The 24,946-nt window shown below is 44.1% G+C and overlaps 1 protein-coding gene across 3 annotated transcripts; it reads left to right on the top strand.

Moving 5' to 3' along the window:
- The first annotated feature begins 967 nt into the window (after window positions 1-967).
- On the top strand, window positions 968-20,301 carry LOC148131017 (cytochrome P450 2J4-like). Of its 3 annotated transcripts, none has more exons than XM_087965551.1 (7): window positions 968-1,312; window positions 1,611-1,771; window positions 6,063-6,239; window positions 9,647-9,782; window positions 11,381-11,568; window positions 16,018-16,159; window positions 19,182-20,301. In XM_087965551.1, exons 1-7 carry the CDS (start codon window positions 1,105-1,107, stop codon window positions 19,370-19,372), a joined length of 1,203 nt encoding a protein of 400 aa, XP_087821677.1. In that variant the 5' UTR covers window positions 968-1,104; the 3' UTR covers window positions 19,373-20,301. The 3 variants fall into 3 exon arrangements, with proteins under 3 accessions (XP_087821677.1, XP_087821676.1, XP_087821678.1); XM_087965550.1 differs by having other exon boundaries at window positions 9,641-9,782; XM_087965552.1 differs by lacking the exon at window positions 19,182-20,301 and adding an exon at window positions 17,075-18,560 and having other exon boundaries at window positions 9,641-9,782.
- The last annotated feature ends 4,645 nt before the right edge of the window (window positions 20,302-24,946 follow it).

Genomic DNA, 24,946 nt, shown 5'->3' with positions numbered 1-24,946 from the left:
TTTAAATTTCTAGGAACTCATATTTCCGACAACCTTACATGGTCAGTCCACACTATGGCCAGTGCAAAGAAGGTCCAACAGCGTCTGCACTTTCTGAGGCTGCTGAAAAAGAGTGGTCTGGGTGAGAAGTTGCTGGTTACTTTTTACTGTTCTACCATTAAGAACATTTTGGCATACTGTGTAACAGTGCGGAATGCTGGATGCTTTCTAGTGGATAAGAAGATGCTCCAGAGAGTTATAAACACAACACAAAAAATCATCGGTTGCTCTCTTTCTTCTTTGGAAGAGATTGCGAAGACCAGACTCCTCTCTAGAGCACTAAAAATCTCCACAAACCATTCTCATCCTGGACATTCATATTTCAAACTGTTACCATCAGGGAGGCATTATAAGCGTCTTAAAATGAGGACTAATAGACTGAGAAACAAGGCAATAATTGTCTTGAATCAAACAATGCATATGTGATTTAGCCCTAAGTTTATAGTGGCATTTTTAAATTATCTAACTTACTACAGTATATGTTTGAGATAGGTTTAAGACTAGGTTTTTAATTATTATTATTTTAATTATTTTAATTTTTAAATACTCTGTAGTGTGATTGTGATGTGGTGTTTGGGGCACTCTGCTGGAGTAGCTTTCAAATTTCATTGTATTTGCAGAATGCAATAACAATAAAGGTATTCTATTCTATTCTATTCTATTCTATTCTATTCTATTCTATTCTATTCTATTCTATTCTATTCTATTCTATTCTATTCTATTCTATTCTGTTCTGTTCTATTCTTCATCCAATATTTATTCTATTCTATTCTATTCTATTCTATTCTATTCTATTCTATTCTATTCTATTCAACCACCCAGTCAGCCATGCCCGCCCAGCCCCTCCAGGTCAACCACAGCCCTGATGTGGCCCTCAATAAAATTGAGTTTGACACCCCTGTCCTGGGCCCCCTCTTTGGTAGATATGGGGAAGAGCAGACACGGCGTGTGAGTGAAAGTGGGAAAGAGCGCAAGGGAAACTAAGAACAAAGGGGGCTTGCAAGACATTTCAGATAATTATCCAGTTGCTTCATGCACTGCAATTATTCGCAGAACTTGTAAGTCATGCTTATGGGGCTTCTTTTTTTTTGTTTGTTTAATGACTCTCACATTGATTTCTCAGGGATTGCATTTTCGAACGGTCACACCTGGAAACAGCAGAGACATTTTGCTGCAAGGGCTCTCCGCCTGTTGGGACTGGGGAAGCCAGACGTGGAACGTAAACTAGAAGAGATGGCACATCGGTTGGTGGAGTTCTTTGCACGCACAAAAGGTAGGAATGGTTTGGAGACTGGGATGAACTTGCAGGATTCAGTGTCCTCTAATCCTAAATTAATTCATTCATTCATTCACTTCAGAAGTTGTGGGAGCTTCATCCCTGGAGGCTTTCAAGAAGAGATTGGACTGCCATTTGTCAAAAATGGTGTAGGATCTCCTGCTTGGGTGGGTGGGGGGTTAGACCAGATGACCTACAAGGTCCCTTCCAACTCTGTTAATCTGACCAGATCATGAAGTCCTGCTCCTCCAAGCTGGCATGTTGTTAAGATGATAATGTGTAATTTCATTTACAGGGCAGCCAATTGATCCTTTCTCATCCATCAATAATTCAGTCTGTAGTATGATTTGCCTCATTACTTTTGGATACTGGTTTCCTCCTGAAGACACAAAGTTCCAGATGATATTAGATGACATTAATAATTATATGAAATTTGGAGGTTCCACTTTCTTATTGGTGAGTAATCATTTTCTTATTGAGTCCCTTAGAACTTTCTAAGTCTCTTATTAGCACTCTGAAGACCACCGTACTAATGTGGTTAATACATCTTGGTAAGTAGACCAAAGTTTTAATTTACGCAGATACATGAACTAATTCCAGTTTATAAGTTAATACTATAATCTGTTCTTGGAGAAAAATGCCCAGTGTTAGCCTCCACTTTGCTTTCCAAAGTTAAATTGTTCCTACTTGTTTATTTTATGGATTGATTATTTTTAATCTGTAATGTAAGGAGAGTCCACGGTCGTAGGTCACTTAACGTGTCAGCCAGAGATTTGGAACAGCTTTTCAGAAACCTCTCCTCCTTTGCCACTGAACATTTGATATAGGGCTACAATGGAAAGAATGTTTAGAAACCATATAAGAAAGTTTCTGTTTTGTGACTAAGCAAATATGTTAGAAAGTTAAGGCATTATACATATAGGGTTGAACTTCAAGAAGAGCAAGTTGAAATTCACCTTCTGATACTTTATGGGAGTTCAACTGGAAGTTTTGAGATCAGCCTTTTGCTGGTTGGTTGGTTGGTTGGTTGGTTGGATGGATGGATGGTTGGATGGTTGATTGGTTGGTTGACTGGATGGTTGACTGGATGGATGGATGGTTGGTTGGATGGATGGATGGATGGATGGTTTGTTTGGCTGGCTGGCTGGCTGGCTGGCTGGCTGGCTGGATGGATGGATGGATGGATGGATGGATGGATGGATGGATGGATGGATGGATGGATGGATGGATGGATGGTTGATTGGTTGGATGGATGGATGGATGGATGGATGGATGGATGGATGGATGGATGGATGGTTGGGTGGTTGGGTGGATGGATGGATGGATGGATGGTTTGAAAAATGGGAGGAGGGACTGCTAAGGATGTCCACTTAAACTCCTAGAAGAAAAGAGCAGCACAAAAATCTAACAAACAAAGAAACAGTTCTAACAAGACATAAACCAGAGTTTCAGAAGGGAGAAAGCAGTTCTTAAGATATTATGGTCAATCAAAACTGAGGAACTTTGGAAGGTCTATCCCTAATTTTAAACAGAATTTAGAAAATGGTTAACCAGTAAAAATGGTGTCAGGGTATCCTAAATTCTATGAAACCTCAGTGAAACTGCCCTTCTGGGCCAATTAGTGATCTGTGTGGCTCTTAGAGTCTACTTCTAAAACACAGGAGTTAGACTAATAAGACATAGATGTAACTACAGCAGGAGCTAGTGTGACATTACTTTCAAAATCCCAGAGATGTTCTTCTTGTTATTTACGCCATGTCAATATCCAATGCAGAACTGGGTTAAAAAGTGAGGACCACTACAAGAATGTTTTACTGGCCTCCAGTAGTTGTCTTTGTTATGCAGCTCAGGTCTGGAAGGGTCTATGACAATTTGCCATGACCAACTCGCCATGGCCCACTTGCCACGGCCAACTCACTGTAAGACAACTCGCTGTGGAACAAGAGTTACACTAATACCAAAGCAATGGTGGAATAGAATGATTAAAGAAAGGATGTGAAAGGAGGGACAGAATGAAATGTGAATGGAAACATTAAAATATTTTTTATTTATTTTAAATAATTAAATAGAACTGTTAAATTGTCCCGTGGCAAGTTGGCCATGGCAAGTTGTCCTGCAGTAAGTTGGCCATGGTGAGTTGGCCGCAGCAAGTTGGCCATGGCAAGTTGTCCTGCAGTAAGTTGGCCATGGTGAGTTGGCCGCAGCAAGTTGGCCATGGCAAGTTGTCCTGCAGTAAGTTGGCCATGGTGAGTTGGCCGCAGCAAGTTGGCCATGGCAAGTTGTCCTGCAGCAAGTTGGCCATGGCAAGTTGTCCTGCAGTAAGTTGGCCATGGTGAGTTGTCCTGCAGCAAGTTGGCCATAGCAAGTTGTCCTGCAGCAAGTTGGCCATAGCAAGTTGTCCTGCAGCAAGTTGGCCATGGTGAGTTGTCCTGCAGCAAGTTGGCCATGGCAAGTTGTCTGCAGTAAGTTGGCCATGGTGAGTTGGCCGCAGCAAGTTGGCCATGGCAAGTTGTCCTGCAGTAAGTTGGCCATGGTGAGTTGGCCGCAGCAAGTTGGCCATGGCAAGTTGTCCTGCAGTAAGTTGGCCATGGTGAGTTGGCCGCAGCAAGTTGGCCATGGTGAGTTGTCCTGCAGCATGGTGAGTTGGCCGCAGCAAGTTGGCCATAGTTGTCCTGCAGTAAGTGGCCATAGTGAGTTGGCCGCAGAAGTGGGCCATGGCAAGTTGTCCTGCAGTAAGTTGGCCATGGTGAGTTGGCCGCAGCAAGTTGGCCATGGCAAGTTGTCCTGCAGTAAGTTGGCCATGGTGAGTTGGCTGCAGCAAGTTGGCCATGGTGAGTTGGCCGCAGCAAGTTGGCCATGGCAAGTTGTCCTGCAGTAAGTTGGCCATGGCAAGTTGTCCTGCAGTAAGTTGGCCATGGTGAGTTGGCCGCAGCAAGTTGGCCATGGCAAGTTGTCCTGCAGTAAGTTGGCCATGGTGAGTTGGCCGCAGCAAGTTGGCTGTGGCAAATTGTCCCAATCCCAGTCTGGAAGCCCTAATACAGGTAGTCCTCGGCTTACGACCACAATTGAGTCTAACATTTCTGTTGTTAAGAGAGACATTTGTTCAAGTTTAGTTTAGTTTTGCTCCATTTTATGATCTTTCTTGCCACAGTCGTTAAGTGAATCACCACAGTTGTTAAGTTAGTAACAAGGTTGTTCAGTGAATCTGGCTTCCCCATTGACTTTGTTTGTTGGAAGTTTGCAAAAGGGGACCCTGGGACATTGCAGCCGTCATAAATAGGAATCAGTTGCCAAGCGCCTGAATTTTGATCACAAGACCATGGAGATCTTGCAAGGGTTGAACATGTGGAAAATGGTGATAAGCTTTGCACAGTCACTAAATGAACTGTTGTAAGCAAGGGTGGGATTCTATCTGGTCAGACTGGTTTTATAGAACCGGTGGTTATGATTCGGTGCAGTTTGGAGAACCGGAAAATTGCATCACTGGCTGGCCCCTCCCCTCCCCGCCCACTCACTCCTTACCTGGCATGCACGCCATCAAACTTGCCTGCGTTTGGTAAGTTGCTATTTTATTTTTTTTCTTTTCCCCGACCATCCGCTGTTCTGCTGTGCCAGGAGATTTAGATTAGCTAGAAAGCAGGAAATCGTTGGATTTCTTGCTTTCTAGCTAATCTAAAAGCAGAGCTGAACCTTCCTTAGGCCTGAAGCTTCTATTTTTCAGTGCAGACTCAGGTAGCCGATTGCAGAAAGGTAGATCTCTGAGTGAACCTGTGATTCTGGGAGCAATTCAATCTGCCTGCCTGCTTTGCCTGATTTTGGGTAAAAGTTGTTCCTTTTTTAATAAAAAAATCAATATTTACATAAATATTTATGATATTTACATACAAGCCACACCCAGCCAGTCACATGACCACCAAGCCATGCCCAGTCAGCAAGCCACGCCCAGCTGTTCACATGACTACCAAGCCACACCCACAAATTAGGTCATGTCCACAGAACTGGTTGTTAAGAAATTTGAATCCCACCCCTGGTTGTAAGTCGAGGACCACCTGCATTACCTAATCTCAGCCAGTCCTTGAGTATTGAAGATTTATCCTGAAATGAATACAAACTCCAGCTCCTCTGTAGTGCAATGATGGTTTATTCATTAGATCAGCAAAGAACAAATACTCTTATCTGACAAGAAAGGCTAAAAGCCAGGCAAGGTTAGTGTTGGGATTGAGTCTGTTCCTTTTCCTTTTATTACCATTACCGTTAGACACACCCCACCATTCCCAGGCCTACACACAGTTCTAATTCTGGCCACACCTAACTCATTATCCTCAAATGCTATTAACTCTATAACACGTCTACATCCCTAGCCTATCCCGGCCCTCACTAACTGATCCCCACCTTGTGCCACCTTCACCACATCTGAAATTAAGTCTAAATTATCACACATATGTGCCCCAACCCTCTCCATCACGATGCTCCGCATTGACTCTTCAAAGGAGCCATTGATTACTCTTCAGCCCCGCAGTAGCTCTAGTATATGTCCAGCAGCTGACAGGAGCGTGTCGTGCTGACGTCATCACAACGCGATCCTCGACACCATTGACCGGCACGTAGGAGGAAAAGCACAGATCCGGCGGCAGCTGAGGCAAATAGACGGGCTCCACGGCGAGCTGACGGGCTCCGTAGTGAACTTGGAGCCCAAGACTTAACTCATCAGGGAGCTGATAGGATTTTGTTTTTACTTCTCCTGTAGCTCTATGAATTGTTTCCATGGCTAATGAAACATCTCCCAGGACCTCATCAGAAGATACAAGCATCCCTTAAGAAAGGGATATCACTTGTAAGGGAAGAGACAGAGAAACACAGCCAAGATTTTGCCCTGCGTGAGCCGAAGGATTTCCTGGATCTTTATCTGCTCCAGATAAGAAAGGTAAGGGAGTTGGCCTAGAGGTGGAGCTCTCATCTCACAATCAGGAGACTGTGAGTTCGATCCTAGGTAGAGGCAGATATTTCTCCCTCTGGGCACAATGAGAATATATCTACTGCGAACTCCGGATTGGCGACTGGAGGGGCATCCGGGCCAGTAAACACTCAGCTCCATTCAGTTGCCATGACTCCACCCTGATGCAAGGGATTACGGGGTCATTAAAAGAAAAAAAGAAAAGAAAGGATCCTTCTAGGAATTTTAGTCATGCCTGCTGGGATCCACAGATATGTCAAGAGGATTTTTTAAGCCTTTGAGAACAATTCAGTTAGAGCTATTCAAGTTCTTGGCCTGTGTTAAAGACTGCCTGTTTATTTATTTATATGCACACAGACACACCTTCTTTTAAGTTCAATTAACTTTAATACTATCATTGGTATTCTGCTATCCATTCATGTATCAGGAAATCCCTGTGGGATGGATATTCTCATTTCAATCGAGCGAACATTTATTTGAAAGCTGGACATATAATAATTCTTTTTTTAAAAAATCTACATCAGTTACAATTTTGGGGGAAATTAAAGCAGGACAACCAGCAGACAAAGTGCTCTGAGAAATCTGTAAAACCTCTTAAAGTTAAAGTCCTAACTGGAGGCGTTCTGGACTAGAAACTTTTCCAATTCCAAAAAAAGGCACATCTTTACTTGCACCCAGTATCTACAAGAGCATCATAGATGGAGGGAGGGAGAGAGAAAAAGAAAGACGATCTGTTTAGAAATCCTTATTAAAAGTCCTAACATATATGATCAATGGAATTTACTAGAGGTACACAGTGGCTCACGTGGTTTGGGTGCTCGATTGACAATCAACAAGCCTGCATTTGAGTGCCGCTATGTGCCAGGTGAGCTCCAGCACTCCAACAAGTAGATTGATAGATACCACTTCAGTGGGCACATTAATGGGGTCATGAAAGGAGCTGCCGTCCTGGCATCCTCTGGGCAATAGTGATGTCACCGGCTAATCCTTTCAACCCAGAAGCTCCTTAGGTGCTTCCCACACAGCAAATGGAATTTGCGTGGAGTTTAGGTTCTTGGCTTCTTGTAAATTAATTAAAAGATAAGAACCTGTTAGAAATTCTGTATAAAGCCCTACAGAACAGATAGTGCACAGTCCCCATGTGCTTTTCTGCTTAACTGCAACAAAGAAGCAGGAAACTTTATTCAGAGAAAAGACATAGAGTATACCATAGATGCAACTGCAAACTTATAAGCACTGCCATCTACTGTTTTCACTGCTGAAACAGTCCCGTGTTTCATAAACTACTTCTAATGTATAGGATTCGCTTCTGGGAAATTAGCCTTTATTTTGGAACAGAACAGCTGGATTGGCAAGGTCTAGAGAAAAAGTGGAAAGTTCCAAGTTTGTCTGGAATGTTCCATTTTGGGAAAAATTTAGATTTTGCACATACCAAATTCTAATTAAAAGAGCCAGTTCAGTGCAGTGGTTAAGACATAAGGTAAGAAACCAGCAAACTGTGAGTTTGAGTCCCGCATTAGACATTGCGGAAATTACCTGCTCCCTCCTAGAAGAATGAAATATTTTGGGAAATATTAAAAAGGCAGAATATTATATTTCCCTAAAGGAGAAATGGAGAAACATGCTCTTAAAGACAGAAAGAAGTCTCAGTCTTTCTTAATAGCCCCCAGCAGATATTTTGTGCCCATTAAGAAAGATTGGGCCAGCCTATTTAGAAGCAAAAGACCTTCACCTCCAGGCGATGGAATTACAAATTTACATTCTCCTCCACCCAAATTCTAAGAAAAGGATATGACCATTTAGGACACAATAGGATTAAGCCACTATCATTAGCAGAAGACACAGAGCTCACTACATTGCACAATTTCCTAAGGGCATGTCAGACATTGCACAACCCCCCTAGCAGCATCTCTGAAACTGATACAAATCCATGTACTCATCAAACCCCAGATCAACTGCCCCAGAACCCTGGTCATTCTGCTTCATCAATAAACCTTTCTTTCCAACCAGCCTCTATGTTGTTTTCAGTGTCTTTCACTCAGCTTGGAACTGAACCAGATGGATTTTCCTTTCAACAACACAAAGCCAGCTGGGTGGTTTTGGAGGCAGCCATTCTATTTCAGATCTAGGAAGCAGGTGTGAGAAGTACACCCCAAAAAGACAGTGCCAGGAACCTCTAAAGCAGTGCCAAAAACTTAAAACAGCCCTTTCACTTTAAGAAAGCCTAAAACGAAAGTCCCAGCCAGAGTTAATTGAAAGTCTGGGCATTCTGCCAAAAGCCATTAACTGGCTGTTACAAAGAAATAACAAAACCTGAGCACAAAATGCAGCCTGGAAACACTTGAATAGAGCCATAAAGATAAGTGGAATCAGGCTAAAAATAACTCAACTAAAGCACACCAGAACTCCTCTTTCCTGCCTCCCTTACAGGATTAACCCCTAGGATAGGAAAAAACAAAAGACCTTGGACCAGGATTAACCCAGGAAAACAAAAACCAAGGGCAATCACTTCAGTTAGAATAGGGGTGTCAAACTCACGTCGTAACGGTGGCGTCACATGACATATCAGGACTTTCCCCCCCTTCACTAAACCAGGCATCGGCGTGGCCCATGGGCCGGGAGTTTGACAGCCCTGAACTAGAGGCACATCAAAACCCATAAAACTGTAGGAGCTTCAAAGGAAAATCAAGTATAAGAAGGTATGGGTTTGCCTCAGTGGTGGGTAGGTTGCCACCGGTTCGGTGGGCGTGGTTTGGTGGGTGCGCTTTGCGTGCGTGCACATGTGCCAAACGCGCACTTTGCACACGTGCAGAGGCTTTCCTACTCACCTCCTGCAATCCTGCACTCTCCCTGTAGCTTCAGCAACTGACGCGCAGCAATCTGCTGTGCCACTCAAAGCAGCTGCGCTTCAAAAGCAGAGAATAAAGGTCAGTATGAGAACCTGGGTGGGCGGGTGAGCCCAACAGTAGCTCCTCACAGAGAACTGGTTCGGTCTCCGCTGGTCTTCAGTGCTACCGGTATGCCAGAATCGGGCCGAACCGGTAGAATAGCACCACTGGTTTGCCTCCCCAATCTGCTTGCTAGCCAGGAACGTTTGAGCTAGGTCACTATTTCTTCTTGCCTTCCTGATTAAAAGAATCCCACTTTCTGGCAGCTGGCTTCTGTGTCTATTCCTTCTCAGCGCTGGTGACTATTTCCCATCTGGGGAACAAACCAGGGAGATTTCTTCCAACACAGGCAATGGCAAATCACTTCCTGACATCTAGCCAAGAAAATTCAGGGACTAGTCAAGCAATCTCCAAGAGTCAAGACTAACTCAAAGGCAGCAAAGTAATAAATAATTCTAACTAAAACATCTCTCCTTTTGTTAGAAACAGAGTGAGCCCAACTCAACCTTCGATAATGAAAACATGGCTCATTGCATTATAGAATTTTTTGTTGCTGGGACAGAAACCACAGGAAGCTTTCTGCAATGGGCTTTGTTACTCATGGTCGCTTATCCAGACATCCAAGGTAAGAAAAAGGATAGTTCTGGCTCGTCCAGGAAAGACTAAACACAGTAGTCCTCAACTTAAAACAGTTCACTTGGTGATCATTCAAACTTACAACAGCACTGAAAAAAAGGGACTTAAGACCATTTTTTCACAGTTGCAACCTTAAGAGCCACCCCATGGCCATGTGATCAAAATTCAGATTCTTGGCAATTGGTTCACACTTATGACCGTTGCTGTGTTCCAAGGTCACGTGATCACCTTTTGCAACCTTCTGGCAAGCAAAGGCAAATGGGGAAGCCAGATTCACTTAACAACTGGGTTACTAACTTATCAATTCACTCAACAAGAGATGTCATAAAATTGGGCCTTTCTTAACAAATTAACAAATGTCTCACTTAACAATAAAAAATAGAACTTTGGGGACTTGTGGCTGTAAGTTGAGGACTACATGTCAACCATCATAGAGCTGAATGTCCTCTCAGCCCAGACTCACCTAGAAGGATGCAAGATAATATCTGCACAAGGAAATCCCCAATTCCAGATCTCCCCTCCCATTTTTCGGAAGGTCTTGGTGAGATGATGGGAGTGGGGATCTTATGCGCCTTGTTTTTTCGGTACTGTTTAAGAAGGTCATGCACAGTGATTATGCCAGAGGTGGTATTCAGCAGGTTCTGACCAGTTCTGGAGAACCGGTAGTGGAAATTTTGAGTAGTTCGGAGAACCGGCAAATACCGCCTCTGACTGGTCCTGCCCCCATCTATGCTCTACCTCCCGAGTCCCAGCTGATCAGCTGGGTCTTTTTTTGTTGCCCTGCACAGGAGAACAGAGCTGGAAAGCAGGTTAGTGGGGTGGGGAGGGAATGGGGATTTTACAGTATCCTTCCCCTGCCACGCCCACCAAGCCACATCCACAGAACCAGTAGTAAAAAGTTTTGAATCCCACCACTGCATTATGCAGTCATTGTGATGACACGGAGTGTACCACAAATATAACAAAAACCAAAACGTAAATAAAGGTCCTTTAATGCCTTCAGCTTGGCTTCACTGTTCAATTGTTCACAGTTGGAGATTAAACTATTTTCAAAATAACATTCCAAATGAAAGAAATACAGTTCAAACTCAAAAAAGCAGATAACGAAGCAAAAAACAAAAACGAACTGCACTTAATTACAAACTTCAAGTAGATAACCAGGCACAGATGCCAACCAAGATAAACCTCATTCGGGAAAAACACTAATTTGTCTCCAGCGTTTGCTAGCACGCAAGTCCAAACTCTTATGCAGATCTTACACCTGCAACCCATGAAGAGGATCATAGCCCTCTCCTCCCGAGTAGACCACGTTTTACCCTGATCCTATCCTCCCTGCTTGCCCTAGGATGGATAGAGGATGGACCTGGGTCCTCCTCTGACTGCTGAGCCAGCCTCTGCCCTTCCCCAGCCTCCTCCACAACCTCTGGAGCCACCCTTCCACTCCCTGTTGGCTGTTCCTCCTCTCCCTCAGAGTCAGTCTCCACCACGGGCATGACAGTCCTAAAGGATCTCCCCTAACTCCCTCTATAATAGAGTGGTTTATTTGAGCTCAAATGCAATAATACCCTTTTCTAACTTTTCACCCAGATAAAGTCTACAAAGAAATGGAAACTGTATTGGGTTCCTCTGACTCAATCTGTTATGAAGACCGGTGGAAATTGCCTTATACTCACGCCGTCCTTCATGAAATTTTGCGTTCAAAATACGTCATACTGTTTGGTGTTCCCAGGAAAACAGTGAAAAATGTAAACATGTGTGGCCTTTCTATTCCAAAGGTAAGAGAACAGATAACAGAATAACAGAGTTGGAAGGGACCTTGTAGGCCATCTAGTCCACCCCGCCACCCAAGCAGGAGACCGTACACCATTTCTGACAGAGGGCAGTCCAGGCTCTTCTTGAAAGCCTCCCCGGATGAAGCTTCCACAACTTCTGAAGGCAACTTCTGTTCCATGGGGTTCCATGTTCTCCCCGTCAGAAAATGTCTCCTTATTTCCAGGTTGAATCTCTCCTTGGTCAGTTTCCATCCATTGTTCCTTATCTGGCCTTCAGGATCAAGATGGCTTCGTTCCAGCAAATGAAATGAACATTAAAAATTCCCACTTTATGACATAAATCCTTAGAGCAACTTCTTGTATTATGCAAAGAGGCACATAATCCTTTCACACGAAAAAAAAACACCCCAAGAAACAAGGAACTTTATAATTTACATATATGCTTATACGTAATCACACATCCATTCTTTCTTCTCAATTAACCAGTGGAACTGCTTGCCTTCAGAAGTTGTGGATGTTCCATCACTGGAGGCTTTTAAGAAAATACTGGACAGGCAATTGTCTGGAGTGGCATAGGGTCTCCTGCTTGAGCAGGGGGTTGGTCTAGATGACCTCTAAGGTCACTTCCAGCTCTATTCTGCTTGATAGATTGATTGACAGGTTGATTGTCTTCATGCAGAAGCATCTGTTGGAGGAAATATCCAGGTCCAGGTCCAAGCCGAGAGAAAAGCAAAATGGAGGCTGGAGGCTGATTGGAAAGGAGGACTTTAGGGGACTGCAGACTAAAACTTATGAAGAACGGTTATAGGAACTGGGCATGGCTAGTCTAGGGAAGAGAAGGACCAGGGGTGGCATGACAGAGGTCTTCCAATATTTGAGGGGCTGCCACAGAGAGGAGGAGGGGTCAAGCTATTCTCTAAAGCAGGGGTTGCCAACCTTTTGGACCTCGGGGACCACCAAACTCATAATTTTAAATCCCAGGGACCACTAACCGGTTCTGTGGGCATGGCCTAATTTGTGGGTGTGGCTTGGTGGTCATGTGACTGGCTGGGCATGGCTTGTATGTAAATATTATAAATATTTATATAAATATTGAATTTTTTATTAAAGAAAGCAACATTTACCCAAAATCAGGCAAAGCAGGCAGGCAGATTGAGTTGCTCACAGAATCACAGATTCATTCAGAGATCTATCTATCTGCCATTGGCTAGCTCAGTCTGTCACATAAAATTTGCTTGCAAGCAAACTCACAAAATTAACTCACAACACACCATGTATGTAAATGTTGATTTTTTTTATTTTAAAAAAGAGCAACTTTTACCCCAAATTAGGCAAAGCAGGCAGGCAGATTGAGTTGCTCACAGAATCATTCAGTGATCTATCTATCTGCCATTGGCTAGCTCAGTCTATCACATAAAATTTGCTTGCCGTGAGTCTGCACTGAACAATAGAACTTTTAGTCCTAAGGGAGGTTCAACAACAGAGCTGAAGATCTAAAGACTAGCTAGAAATCAAACCATTTCCTGCTTCCTAGCTAATCTAAATCTCTGGGCACAGCAGAACAGCTGATGGTCAGAAAAAGGAAAAATAGCAATTTAGCAGGCAAGTTTGCCGCGTAAGGAGTGAGTTGTGGGGAGGGTTTCCATGGGTGCAGCCTTGTGTTTCTGCATAGCCTGGATTAATTGCTTTGGGGGTATGCTCTGGGGGTGAGATTTCTCTGCGGCCCACCAAAATTTTCCCGGCTCACCGGTTGGCAACCACTGCTCTAAAGCCCCTGTAGGCCAGACAAGGAACAATGGGTGGAAACTGAACAAGGAGATATTCAACCTGGAAATAAAGAGAAACTTTCTGACAGTGAAAACAATCAACCAATGGAACAGAAGTTGCCCTCATGAGTTGTGGGAGCGTCATCACTTGAGACTTTCAAGAAGAGATTGGACTGCCATTTGTCAGAAATGGTGGAGTCACCCGCTTGGGCGGGGGGGTTGGACTAGATGACCTACAAGGTCCCTTCCAACTCTGATTATCTGTTAGGAAGGTTCCCTTTATGGATGAAGCAGAATCACCAACCACATGTGATTCTGGAACAGCTGACCAAACGGTTGAATGAGTGGATGGATCTTTATAGGTTTCTGTGACTTTGACGTTTGAACTGCTCTGGGGGTGGTGCAATGAAGGGGCTTGTGTTGTGAAAGGGCGTTGGGCAATTCCTATTGTGGCTAATGGCTTTGGTCCTGTGTTGGATCTTGGGTGAGGGGCTGCTTTTCTAATCCTACCCTTCTGCCTTTGTTAGCTGTCCAGGTTTGCTGGAAGGAGTTTTGAAATATCCTGTCTTGAATGGGTGATGAAATCAGCATTTCTAAAAGTTGACCTCCTCAGTTTCTGCTTGGGGGCAGGGCAAATGTTGCTGGTTTCTGCCTCCCTTAAGATTTTTTTCCTATTTCTCTTTTAGGGGAAATAGTCTAATCTTCCTTTTTTTTTTTAATATTTCCCAAAATATTTGATTCTACTGGGATGGGGGGCGGGGGAGCTTCCAACATATCTAAAATCATATTAACAGTGAAGTTGTTTTGATGGCCTTTGAGAAGGAACTAGCCGCACATTCAAAGAACCGTTTCCCACAGAAAACACCAGGAGCCACATAACCAGGGGTGGGTTTCTACCGGTTCTGTCCACCTCTGTAGAACCGGTAGCTCTGAAGAGCAGCAGACATAGAACTGGTTCTATGTCTGCTGATGTTTTTGCCCACCCGCCCACCTAGGCTCTTCCCTGATCTTTATTTCCTGATTTTTCAACTTCAGCTGCTGAATGAGGCACAGCTGCAGTTAAAAAAGCAGGAAAAGAAGGCTGTTTCAAAGGCTGCTTCTCAGCACACAGTGTGCTAATGACGATTAACAGGCACGTGGCTCACAGCGGGCAGGGATGCTCGTAAATCCCGAACCGGTAGTTAACCCTGTCATATCCCACCCCTGCACATAACCCTTTTCACATTTAAAATGAAGATAACACTGCAGAGATGGTTTTTTACCTTTATGCTATGTATAAAAATACTACAGTGTGTTGTATTTATGAAATCACCTCTCGACCACTTGCCTCAAAGGCCTCAACATATCTATAGTTCTGTAAAAATATTGTTCACCTTTCTCTTTATGTCTCTGTCTGTCTCTGTCTGTCTGTCTCTCTCTCTCTCTCTGTCTCTCTCTCTCTTTCTCTGTGTGTGTGTGTCTTTGTCTCTCTGTGTGTGTCTGTCTCTCTGTGTCTAACTATCTCTGTGTGTGTCTCTGTGTGTCACTGTCTCTTCTCTCTCTCTCTGTCTCTTCTCTGTCTCTCTCTCTCTCTCTCTCTCTCTCTCTCTGTGTGTGTGTGTCTCTCTCTCTATCTATTTCTCTCTCTGTGTGTGTGTGTCTCTGTCTCTGTCTCTGTCTCTCTTTCGCTCTCTGTCTGTCTCTCTTTCACTTTCACTTTCACTCACTCACTCTCACTCACTCACTTGCTTTTTCTCTCTTTCTCTCCCTCTCTCTCTGTCTCTCTTTCTTTCTCTCTGTCTCTCTCTCTCTTTCTCTGTCTCTCTGTGTGTGTGTCTTTGTCTCTCTCTCTCTTTAACTATCTCTCTCTGGATGTGTCTCTCTTTGTGTCTCTGTCTCTTCTCTCTCTCTATGTCTCTTGTCTCTGTGTGTGTCTGTGTGTGTGTCTGTCTGTCTGTCTGTCTGTCTGTCTGTGTGTCTGTCTGTCTATTTCTCTGTGTATGTGTGTGTCTGTCTCTCTTGTTCTCTCTCTCTCTCTCTCTCTCCAGAGGTGAGTGGGGTACGGTCGCATTGTGGCTCCATATTCTAATGGGCTCCAGAAGGAGGAGGGGACCCCATTTTCCCCAATGTGAAGCAGACCAAATTTTACTGTGCTGCGCAGGGCACTGTGAGAGGAGCAGGCAGGCCACGGACGCAGCAACAGCAGCGGCTTCGACCACGACCGGGTCGGGCCAGTGTCTCAGGGCAGAGAGCAGGTTGCATGTCTCCTTGAGCAACCAAGGCACCCCAGTACCAACAAGGATCAGATGAAGCACCCACGAGACCCAGCAAGAGATTAGGCACTGGAGAATCATCCCCCCTCCACTTCTCTCTACCACAGCGCTTCCTGCTCACAGCTTACAACTCCGAGCCCGAAGCAGCGGGAGGCGAGGGCTGCCTTGAGTGCAAAGCGAGTCTCCATCCTCCACAGTCACCTTACCTTTTCAGGCCAGACGAGGAGTGACTAGGAGGGGAGGGGAGGGGTGAGGGGAGGGGCCAGCCAGTAGTGGGATCAGCCTGGTTCAGTTCTGGAGCTGCAGCAGGGGGATGAAAGAGCAGCATGCAGATCCAGAGCCACAGGTTGCCGACCCCTGGCCTAAGATAAGTGTAATGGTAGTCAAAAGCTAAAATTGAGTTGGCTAAGCCTTGTCAATTGTCTTCCCTACAGGATACTTTCATCATTGCAGATTTCCATTCAGTTCTTCTGGATCCCAAGCAATGGGAGAGTCCTGAAGAATTCAATCCAAACCATTTTTTGGACAAAGAGGGAAATTTTAGGAAGAGAGAAGAATTTCTGCCATTTGGAGCAGGTAAACGCCAAATCATTTCTCTAGTGGTTAGAAAGAGGATTGAGGAGAAAGTGGTAGGACCAGTGGTGGGATTCAAGAAGTTTTACCACCAGTTCGGTGGGCGTGGCTTGGTGCGCGCACTTGGTGCATATGCACACACTTTGCGTGCGCATGCACGACAAACACCCACTTTGCGCAGGGGTAGAGGTGTTCTAACTCACCTCCTGCAAGCCGGCACTCTCCCGGTCGCTTCAGCAGCTGTCACACAGCACTCTGCTAGGCCACGCAAAGCAGCTGTGCTTCAAAAGCAGGGAATAAAGGTGAGTATGGGAGCACAGGCAGACAGGTGGGCCCAACAGCAAAGTGGTGGAAAGAACTAGTTTGGTCTCCACTGCTCATTGCCGCTACCAACTTGGCAGAACCGGGCAGAACCAGGGGTGGGATGCTACCGGTTCTGCCCGGCTCTATAGAACCGGTAGCTCTGAAGAGCAGCAGGCACCGAACCGGTTCTGTGTTTGCTGCCATTTGGCCCACCCGCCTGCCTGGGCTCTTACCTGTCTTTTATTTTATGTTTTTTCAACCTCAGCTGCTTTGCGCGGCACAGCTGAGGTTGAAAAAGCAGGAAAAAAGAGGCTTTCCAAACGCTGCTCACCTGCACGCAGCGCTTTTCAGCTGTCCTGGCAGCACAGCTACAGGTTTGTTTACACGCGCAAGCAGCAGGTGTCTGGTGTGCATGCGCAAGAAGCAAAACGTAGGCACCAAACCGGTAGTAACACCGGTTGAATCCCACCACTGGGCAGAACTGGTAGAATACTAGTACTGGGTGGGACATCCTTGATTGGGCCTCCTGCAGCCTTGAAAGGGAAAATCTGGGACCGGGTTTGGATCGATTCCTTTTCTGCTCTTTTGAAATCCAGTTTCTGACCTCTCTGTTAGAGCAAATGGGATCTCGGGCAATGCCCTTCTCTTGGAGAAACTGAATCTTCCAGCATAACAGTCTAAAGCAAGCATGTCCAACCCATGGCCTATGGTCCATGGAAGGCCCTGGACAACCATTAATGTGGCCCCATAATATTGTAATAAAAAACATAAAAAGCAAGGTTTACTCTTTGTATATATTAACTACAGCTAGTCCTCAACTTACAACGGATCATTTAGCAACTGTTCAAAGTTACAATGGCACTGAAAAAAAGGGACTTATGAGCATTTTTCACACTTACGACCGATGCAGCATCCCCCAGGATCACGTGATTTACATTCAAATGCTTGACAAGTGGTTCACATTTATGACGGTCACAGTAGTCCCAGAGTCATGTGATTCGCATCTGTGACCTTCTGAGAAGCAAAGTCAATGGGGAAACCGGATTCACTTAACAACCGTGTTACTAATTTTAAGAACTGCAGTCATTCACTTAACAAATTGTGGTGAGAAAAGTCATAAAATGGGACACTTTTCTCACTTAACAACCTAAATTTTGGGCTCAATTGTGGTCATACGTTGAGGGCTACCTGTATATTATATACTTATTATATGTGGCAAGACAAGAACAATTCTTCACTCAAAAGCTAAAATATTGGACATACCTTGACGGTTTTTTGTCCAGTACCAAAGTCAAGAATTGAACAACCTACAATTAAAGCCTGATTTTTGCCGTGTTATTTTTTTTAATTGATTTTTTCCAATTGAAGAGTGAACAGTCCAGCAAATAAATGGATTTTCAGGTTTATTATTAGCTCAAGGAAACAGATTGAAAAGCATCATATAACCCCTTGTTTGAAACGGTATGGGGTCTCCAGTGTCATGCCCCCCGTCGGAATCTGAATCCGAGGAGGAAAACGAACAGCTGACAGGGAGTGGGAGTGTAGCTCTGTTGGTTGTGGAAGCAACTGGGGAAGGGCAAAATCCAGTTGGGCAGAGCAGGGAAGAGGTAGAACAAGGGAGAGGGAATTCAGAGGAAGACCCAGGCCCACCCTCTCTTCATCCTAGGGCACGCAGGGAGGAACAGAGAAGAGAGCAACGTGGGTTGCATGGCTTACAGGGGAGGAAAGGGTCCTGATTCCCTTCACAAGGCACACCTGGGGAGGGAGCTTAAAGAGAAGCAGTTTGGAAGAGGCATTTTGTTTGTTCATTTGTTTGGAAACAAACGTTGAGGTCATCTCATGTTGGCTCCTGTTATGTGAGTTCCTAGCATCCTCCCAACTGGTTTGATTTACTGCCGTGTTACTTCACTTCTGGAACTCCTTCTCTTGCCCTGCCAGATTTATTACCTTATCTTGTCTTGCTGAATTCATAGTTTAAAGTTTTCTGTTTATAATCTATTGGACTGGAATATCTGTAGTCAAAGGCTGTTGCAGGTTCCTGGGAGAGTTTTTCTCCAGACCGGATTGTAACTGGGATATTGGGGAGAAAGTTGGAACTAATAAAGAGACCCCTACTTATTATTCTGGCTGGGTTGCCTTTGTGCCACGCCCTAGGTCATCACAGACATCCAACGCCCCTTCCAACTCTGTTATTCTGTTATAAAAATCACACACACCAAGCAAGATAATTCACAAATCCCTTATAGACTGTCAGAAGCTCCTTAATATCTATGGAAAGCCTCAATCATTCAGGTCATAGTTGTCCCAGAGGTGCTTTTTTTTTCTTAAGAGGCAACTGAGCTTTTTGGTTTTTCTTTTTGTTTCACTTCTCATCCAAGAAGCTTCTTCAGCTCTGAAGAAGAACCAGCCATGTAGTTCTGCTTCCTCATTAAACCATCTTTCCAAACAGCCTCCATGTTTCTGGGGGTTGTTCTCCTGGCTTGGAACTGAACCAGGTGGATATTTCTTCCCACAGAAATTTAAGCTGATTCACAGTTGAGGAAATTGGCACCAGAAAAGAGGACTTCCCAAAATGCGAAAGCACAAAGCAATTATTGGCTTCCTCCCTCCAGGTCCATCTTGGATTTATTTATTTATTTATTTTGGTCTTCAGTATCTTTGTCCTTGATCGATGTCTCTCAGTGATTGTTCCCTTTCTGTTTTTGTAATATTTCCTTTGCAGGAGCTCGTGTCTGTTTGGGGGAAAACTTAGTCAGAACTGTGTCTTTCCTTTTGCTAACCAACCTGCTGAGAAGTTTCAAACTTCAGCTGCCAGAAGGAGTGAAAGAACTCAACCAGGAAGTGGTAGTAGGAATCACCTTACATCCTCAACATTTTAAACTCTGTGCCGTTCCTCGTTGCCGGCCATCCTAAAATAGGTTTTTATGAATATAGGGGCAAAGATATCACCAATGTGGCTTTTAAAATTATTTCTTGGTCATTCTTTTTCCTTTCATGGGATATTCTGCCTTAACTTGCTCCCTTCATAAGTCCTAAAGCAGTGCTTTTCAACCTGCATCGTTTTAAGGAGGGTGGACTTCAGTTCCTAGAATTCCACATTGCTGGCTGGGGTATTCTGGGAGTTGAAATTGTGGGAAGCCAGCCCTCCCCCTCCCCCAGAAGAATGAAATATTTTGGAAAATATTTTTTAAAAAGGCAGAATATTATATTTCCCTAAAGGAGAAATGGAGAAACATGTTTTTTAGAGGCAGAAAGCATCTCCCACTTTCCTTAATAGCCCACAACAGATGTCAGCACAAGAGGTAAAGAGCTTATTGAAGATAACTATCTAGATAGCTGTATTCATAAGCAAAGCAAATACTGCAGGCAGAAATCCATTCAAGACAGGATATTTTGAAACTCCTTGTAGGAAAGTCTGAATGGTAGGATTAGAAGCAGCCCCTCACCCAAGAGCCAACACAGGACAAAGCCATTAAGCCACAATAAGAATTGCCCAACACCCTTTCAGAATACAAGCCCCTTCATTGCACCATCCCACAGCAGTCCAAACTTCAAACCTGGGAGCTCAGATAAACAATAAGCCAGAGGTTGACCAGATTAGCTCAGACAAACACCTAGGATTTGCATTTCCTCTTTTGCCTATAGAGCCAGATATGACCCCTACATGACCCCATAGGAATCTGACAACAGCCAATAGAATACATGTTCTTCAACAGGAACTTCAAGTGCAAAGCCCAAGAGAAGGTATAAATACCCCTCATTCTCAACTCCATGAGGTCGGCTGTCCCAGAACCACAAACCCATGTGATTCTGCTTCATCATTAAACCATCTTTCAAATCAACCTCCATGTTTCCTGTCTCTTTCTCCCAGCTTGGAACTGAACCAGATGAATATTTGTTCCAAAAAAGTCTACACATTTAAAAATGGCAAAGTTGAAAAACACTTTCCTAAATGGTTTTTCGGTCTGTCTGAAATCAAATCTGTCACGCAATGCTTGCTTGTTGTTGTTTCCGGGGGGTGAATTTGGTCAGAAGAAGGAAGTGGGGCAGTTTTGATAGGAGGTATCAAAGATGGAAGGATTATATCCCAGGGGATAGCAAAGGGTCAACACAGTGATTGATCCATGTAATCAAAGCCCTACTTTAAGTGCAGGATAGTTATATGATGAAATCCCTACTTAGTTTTATGTGGATTATGCATGAAACATATCTAAAAAACAATGCATGAAATATGTCTAATCAAGGAAAAAGCAACCTGGGATTGAAGAGAAACTTTCTAACAGTGAGGACAATTAATAGCTTCCCTACAGCAGTTGGTGCTACATCACGGGAGGCTTTTAAGTATAGATTGGACAGCCACTTTTCTGAAATGATATAAGGTCTCCTGCTTGAGCAAGGGGCTGGACTAGAAGACCTCCAAGGTCCCTTCCAGCTTTATTCCGATTGAAAGTAAAGGGTTCCCTTTTGGCCTTTTTGATCACCCCTGCGGAGGCTCCCAGTTGTAAGAGGAAGCAAACAATGACAAACTGTGATAGGGAGGGTATCTTTTTCTGCTTGTACACTGTTTAGAGTCGTAAATTGTGTGGTTGGTGGCTATCTAAAGGTGATTTTTTAAAAAATAATAGCATAAAATACAACAAGATAACCTAAAATAGTAAAATAAAAACAATCATTTCTTCAAGAAAGAAATAATCCTAAAGTGGAAAAAAAAGATGAGTTTTGATGAGAAAAACTGAAAATTTGACAACCTGGTTTGCGGTGGGAGGGAGGAACTTTCTATAATAGCGTCAGTTCTTCCATGTTGGCTATGCTTCGCTAAGCTTGCTGGTATCGGGAGGGGGACAGAGGGATTGGGGGAAGTTATTCAGGAGGAAACTAGAAGGATGTAAAGGGGGAGGAATGGGCATTGACAAGAACCAGAGGTGTGAAACAGGACCTCTGCCCCAAGGATGCCTGACCTGGGATAAAATCAGAGGAGGTATTCAGCAGGTTCTGACCAGTTCTGGAGAACCAGTAGCAGAAATTTTGAGTAGTTCAGAGAACTGGTAGTGGAAATTTTGAGTAGTCCAGAGAATTGGTAGCAGATATTTTGAATAGTTCAGAGAACCGGTAGTGGAAATTTTGAGTAATTCAGAGAACTGGTAGTGGAAATTTTGAGTAGTCCAGAGCACCGGTAGTGGAAATTTTAAGTAGTTCATGTTGTATATAGACATTTGCATACTTGTAATACTACGTTCCGATTGGACAATCACTACCGCCTAGGGATTGGTGGTTAACAACAGATTATGATTGGCCGCCTAAACGGCGGGAGGTTTAAAATAATGCCATTGGGTGCGAGCTGCGAGCAGCCGCTATAAAAGAGGCTGCCGCGGCTCAAGTTTAGTTGAAGTTACTGACAGTTGAATAAAGAGCTGAACTCAACTCCGGTCTCGAGTCTACTTTGTTCTGGCGATAGAACACTGGTGACGAAGATGGGATCGAGGGGACAAAGACCATAAGCACGTGGCAACGAAAGTCGAGAAATCAACGAGATGGCCAGCAACAACTCGCCACCCGCACCGTTCAACCCAGCCGAAGAAGACTGGGAATCATATATTGACAGGTTGCTGATGTTCCTGGAAAGCAACGAACTACAAGAAATCACTGACCAGAGGAAGAGAGCCGTATTCCTGACGCATTGCGGACCGACCATTTTTAAAATGGCGAAAGCATTGGCAAGACCGCACGATGTCAAACAGATGGCATGGCCGGACCTGAAACGAATGCTGAGAGCCCATTACGCGCCTGTTGTGTCCAACCTCATTCGAAGACACAAATTTTATAAATGGGATCAACGAGAAGGCGAGAGTATTGGGGATTTCGTAGCAGCACTAAGGGACATTGGAGAAGCATGCGAATTCCTCAACATGGATGAAGCCATGAGAGATTGCGTGGTCCTCGGATTAAGAGACACTACCCTGCAAGAGCAAACTACTAAATCGACCCAACATCACTGTAAATGAAGCCATCGCTGAGGCAACCGCAGCTGAAGCAGCGAAAAAATCTGCGGCTAAAATGAAACAAATGAATACGGCCAACAGCCCAAGCCAGAGCAGAGAAAAGAAAACGGAAGGTACCCAGAAACATACTACCGCAACCACCCACCATGAAGGCATCGAGTCATCAACCGACTCTGAGGACGAAGACGAAGAGGTACATAGGCTCCAGTCAGAACGGAACCGGCGAGAAAAAAGAGGAAGGAAACCTGATTTTCAGTGTGCCGGATGTGGAGGAAATCACCCGCGTTCTGAGTGCCGTTTTTTGGACGCCAACTGCAGACACTGCGAAAAACGGGGGGACATTGCAAGGGTCTGCCGAAACAAAAAGAGCTATAGTCCAAAAAGACGAGGCAGTGCCCCCCCCCCCCGAACTAAGGAGAAGCAAACCGGAAGTCGATGGAGCCGGGAAAATAGAAGTCAACGGCTCAACGAGAAGGAAGAAACACACCAGACAATTATTATTGGGAATGCCAGAGCAACTGATGCTAAGAAGGTTCGAATAAATGTCAAAATAGAGGGAGAGCCATGTGAAATGGAAGTGGACTCCGGCTCGTATCTATCAATGGTATCATGGAACACAATAAAAAGCTTGATACCAGACATATGACGAAAAGAACTCGAAGAGCAAAGCCTGACGTTAAAAGACTACCAAGGAAACAAGATTCCAGTAGTTGGACTGGGACATTTCAAGGTAAAATTCAAGAAACACACTGAAGTTCTCCCATTGACCATCGTCGACCGAGACCGCCCCAGCCTGCTTGGTTTAGAATGGTTCGCGCCTTTGGGGATCGAAGTGACAGGAATCAACAGCGTCACCGAGACAGACTGGGAAGAAAGCCTGATGAAGGAGTTCCAGGATGTATTCGACGGGACGCTAGGCAAGTACCGTGGGACCCCTATCTCATTTAGCCTAAACCTGAACATAGCCCCCATCCGGCTAAAGGCCAGACGCGTCCCCTTTGCGTTAAAGCCAAAAATCGATGAGCAGCTGAACAAACTCATCGCACAAGGGGTGCTAGAGCCAATCGACCATGCAAGATGGGAAACCCCAATTGTGACTCCCGTGAAACCAAATGGGTCCGTGCGCATCTGTGGTGACTATAAGGTGTTAGTGTTTGGGGATTAACCCCTAGCAGAGTATTGCAGCAGTAGTCAAGCCAGGCAGCCAAAACGAGAGCGGAAGGGCCCCAGAGTATACACACACTGAACACAAACACTGTTTGTAGTTTAAATAGTTTTTTAATCCATTTAGAGTTTTAAAGCATTGTCATTCAGTCCATTAAGTCATTCACAGTATTTCCATCCAGTAAGACTCACTAGTATAGTCCAAGTTAAGAGTCCTTGCAATATCTTTATCAGCCGATAAAGATATCTTCTCCTCCTCCGGTGTCTCTCTCCAGAGGAACAAACGCTGGATATTCAGCAAGAAGTTCAAACAGTAGAACAGTAGAATTACGCAGTAAATCAGCAAACAGTAGCAAACAACATTCACAGTTAGTCACAGTAAGACACAGTTAGTCGCAGTAACATTTCCAGCTTCTAATGCTTCCTTATATTGTAACTTCTAACCGCACCCTTAATCGGCTAATTGCCTGCAGCATTGTGCTTAAAGTGATAAGCACTTAAACCATGATATCTAAGTTTTATATATTTATTCACCCAAACCATATTTGGTATCAATGTTATACCTAACATACTCCCCTTTTGGGTGAAATAAATATATAATACCTTTACTAATCTAACCCCATATTTTTCACAACTCTCCTGGTGCTTACTGGCACCTTGGGCTTTAGTAAAATTATCAGCTAAATTGTCCTCCGACATACAGTACTCTAGCTGAATCATCTTACTTCTTACAGATTGTCTCACGTTTAGGTATCTTAGATCTTTATGCTTGCTCCTTGTTTTTACTGCAATATTTGTGGCCATTTGAATTGCTGCCTGATTATCTTCATGTATAATTATAGGATAATCTACAGTTATACCTATATCAATTAACATTTGTTTATACATTATTAATTCTGTACATAACAGAGATAAACAGGAGAATTCTGCCTCCATAGTAGACAAACTTATATGCTGTTGTCTTATTGACTTCCAGCCTATTAATGTCTTACCCAGCATTATGGCTGTTCCTGAAGTCGACTTTCTAGTGTCTCTTTCTGATGCAAAGCTAGCATCTGCATAAGCACTCAGGATTAAATCACCCTTTGGTTCTAAATACAATGAATAATTCATTGTCTTTTTAAGATATCTTAATATCCTCTTAGCTGCAATCCAGTGTCTTTCACATGGTGCAGAATTGAATCTAGCCAACTGATTCACGCAGTACGATATATCTGGTCTAGACCAATTACTAATATAACTCAAACTACCAATTAAAGATTGATAAATCACCTTATCAAACTCCGGGCTTTGTTCATCAGTGTTGCTAAACTCCTGACTCATT

Source organism: Notechis scutatus, chromosome 4 (assembly GCF_049901735.1).
Source record: "Notechis scutatus isolate UNSWTSFEM ecotype Mainland chromosome 4, rNotScu1.2, whole genome shotgun sequence".
In the NCBI taxonomy this organism is placed as follows: domain Eukaryota; kingdom Metazoa; phylum Chordata; class Lepidosauria; order Squamata; family Elapidae; genus Notechis; species Notechis scutatus.
Note: the sequence above shows the minus strand (reverse complement) of the source record. Positions and strands in the feature narration are given on the sequence as shown.

Excerpts from the sequence above, each read along its gene's own strand:
- LOC148131017 (XM_087965550.1), top strand. The coding sequence starts at position 1,105 with ATGCTTATGGGGCTTCTTTTTTTTTGTTTGTTTAATGACTCTCACATT. Across the intron at positions 6,240-9,640 it reads ATCTGCTCCAGATAAGAAAG|AAACAGAGTGAGCCCAACTC; the intron begins GTAAGGGAGTTG and ends TCCTTTTGTTAG. Across the intron at positions 9,783-11,380 it reads CGCTTATCCAGACATCCAAG|ATAAAGTCTACAAAGAAATG; the intron begins GTAAGAAAAAGG and ends CTTTTCACCCAG.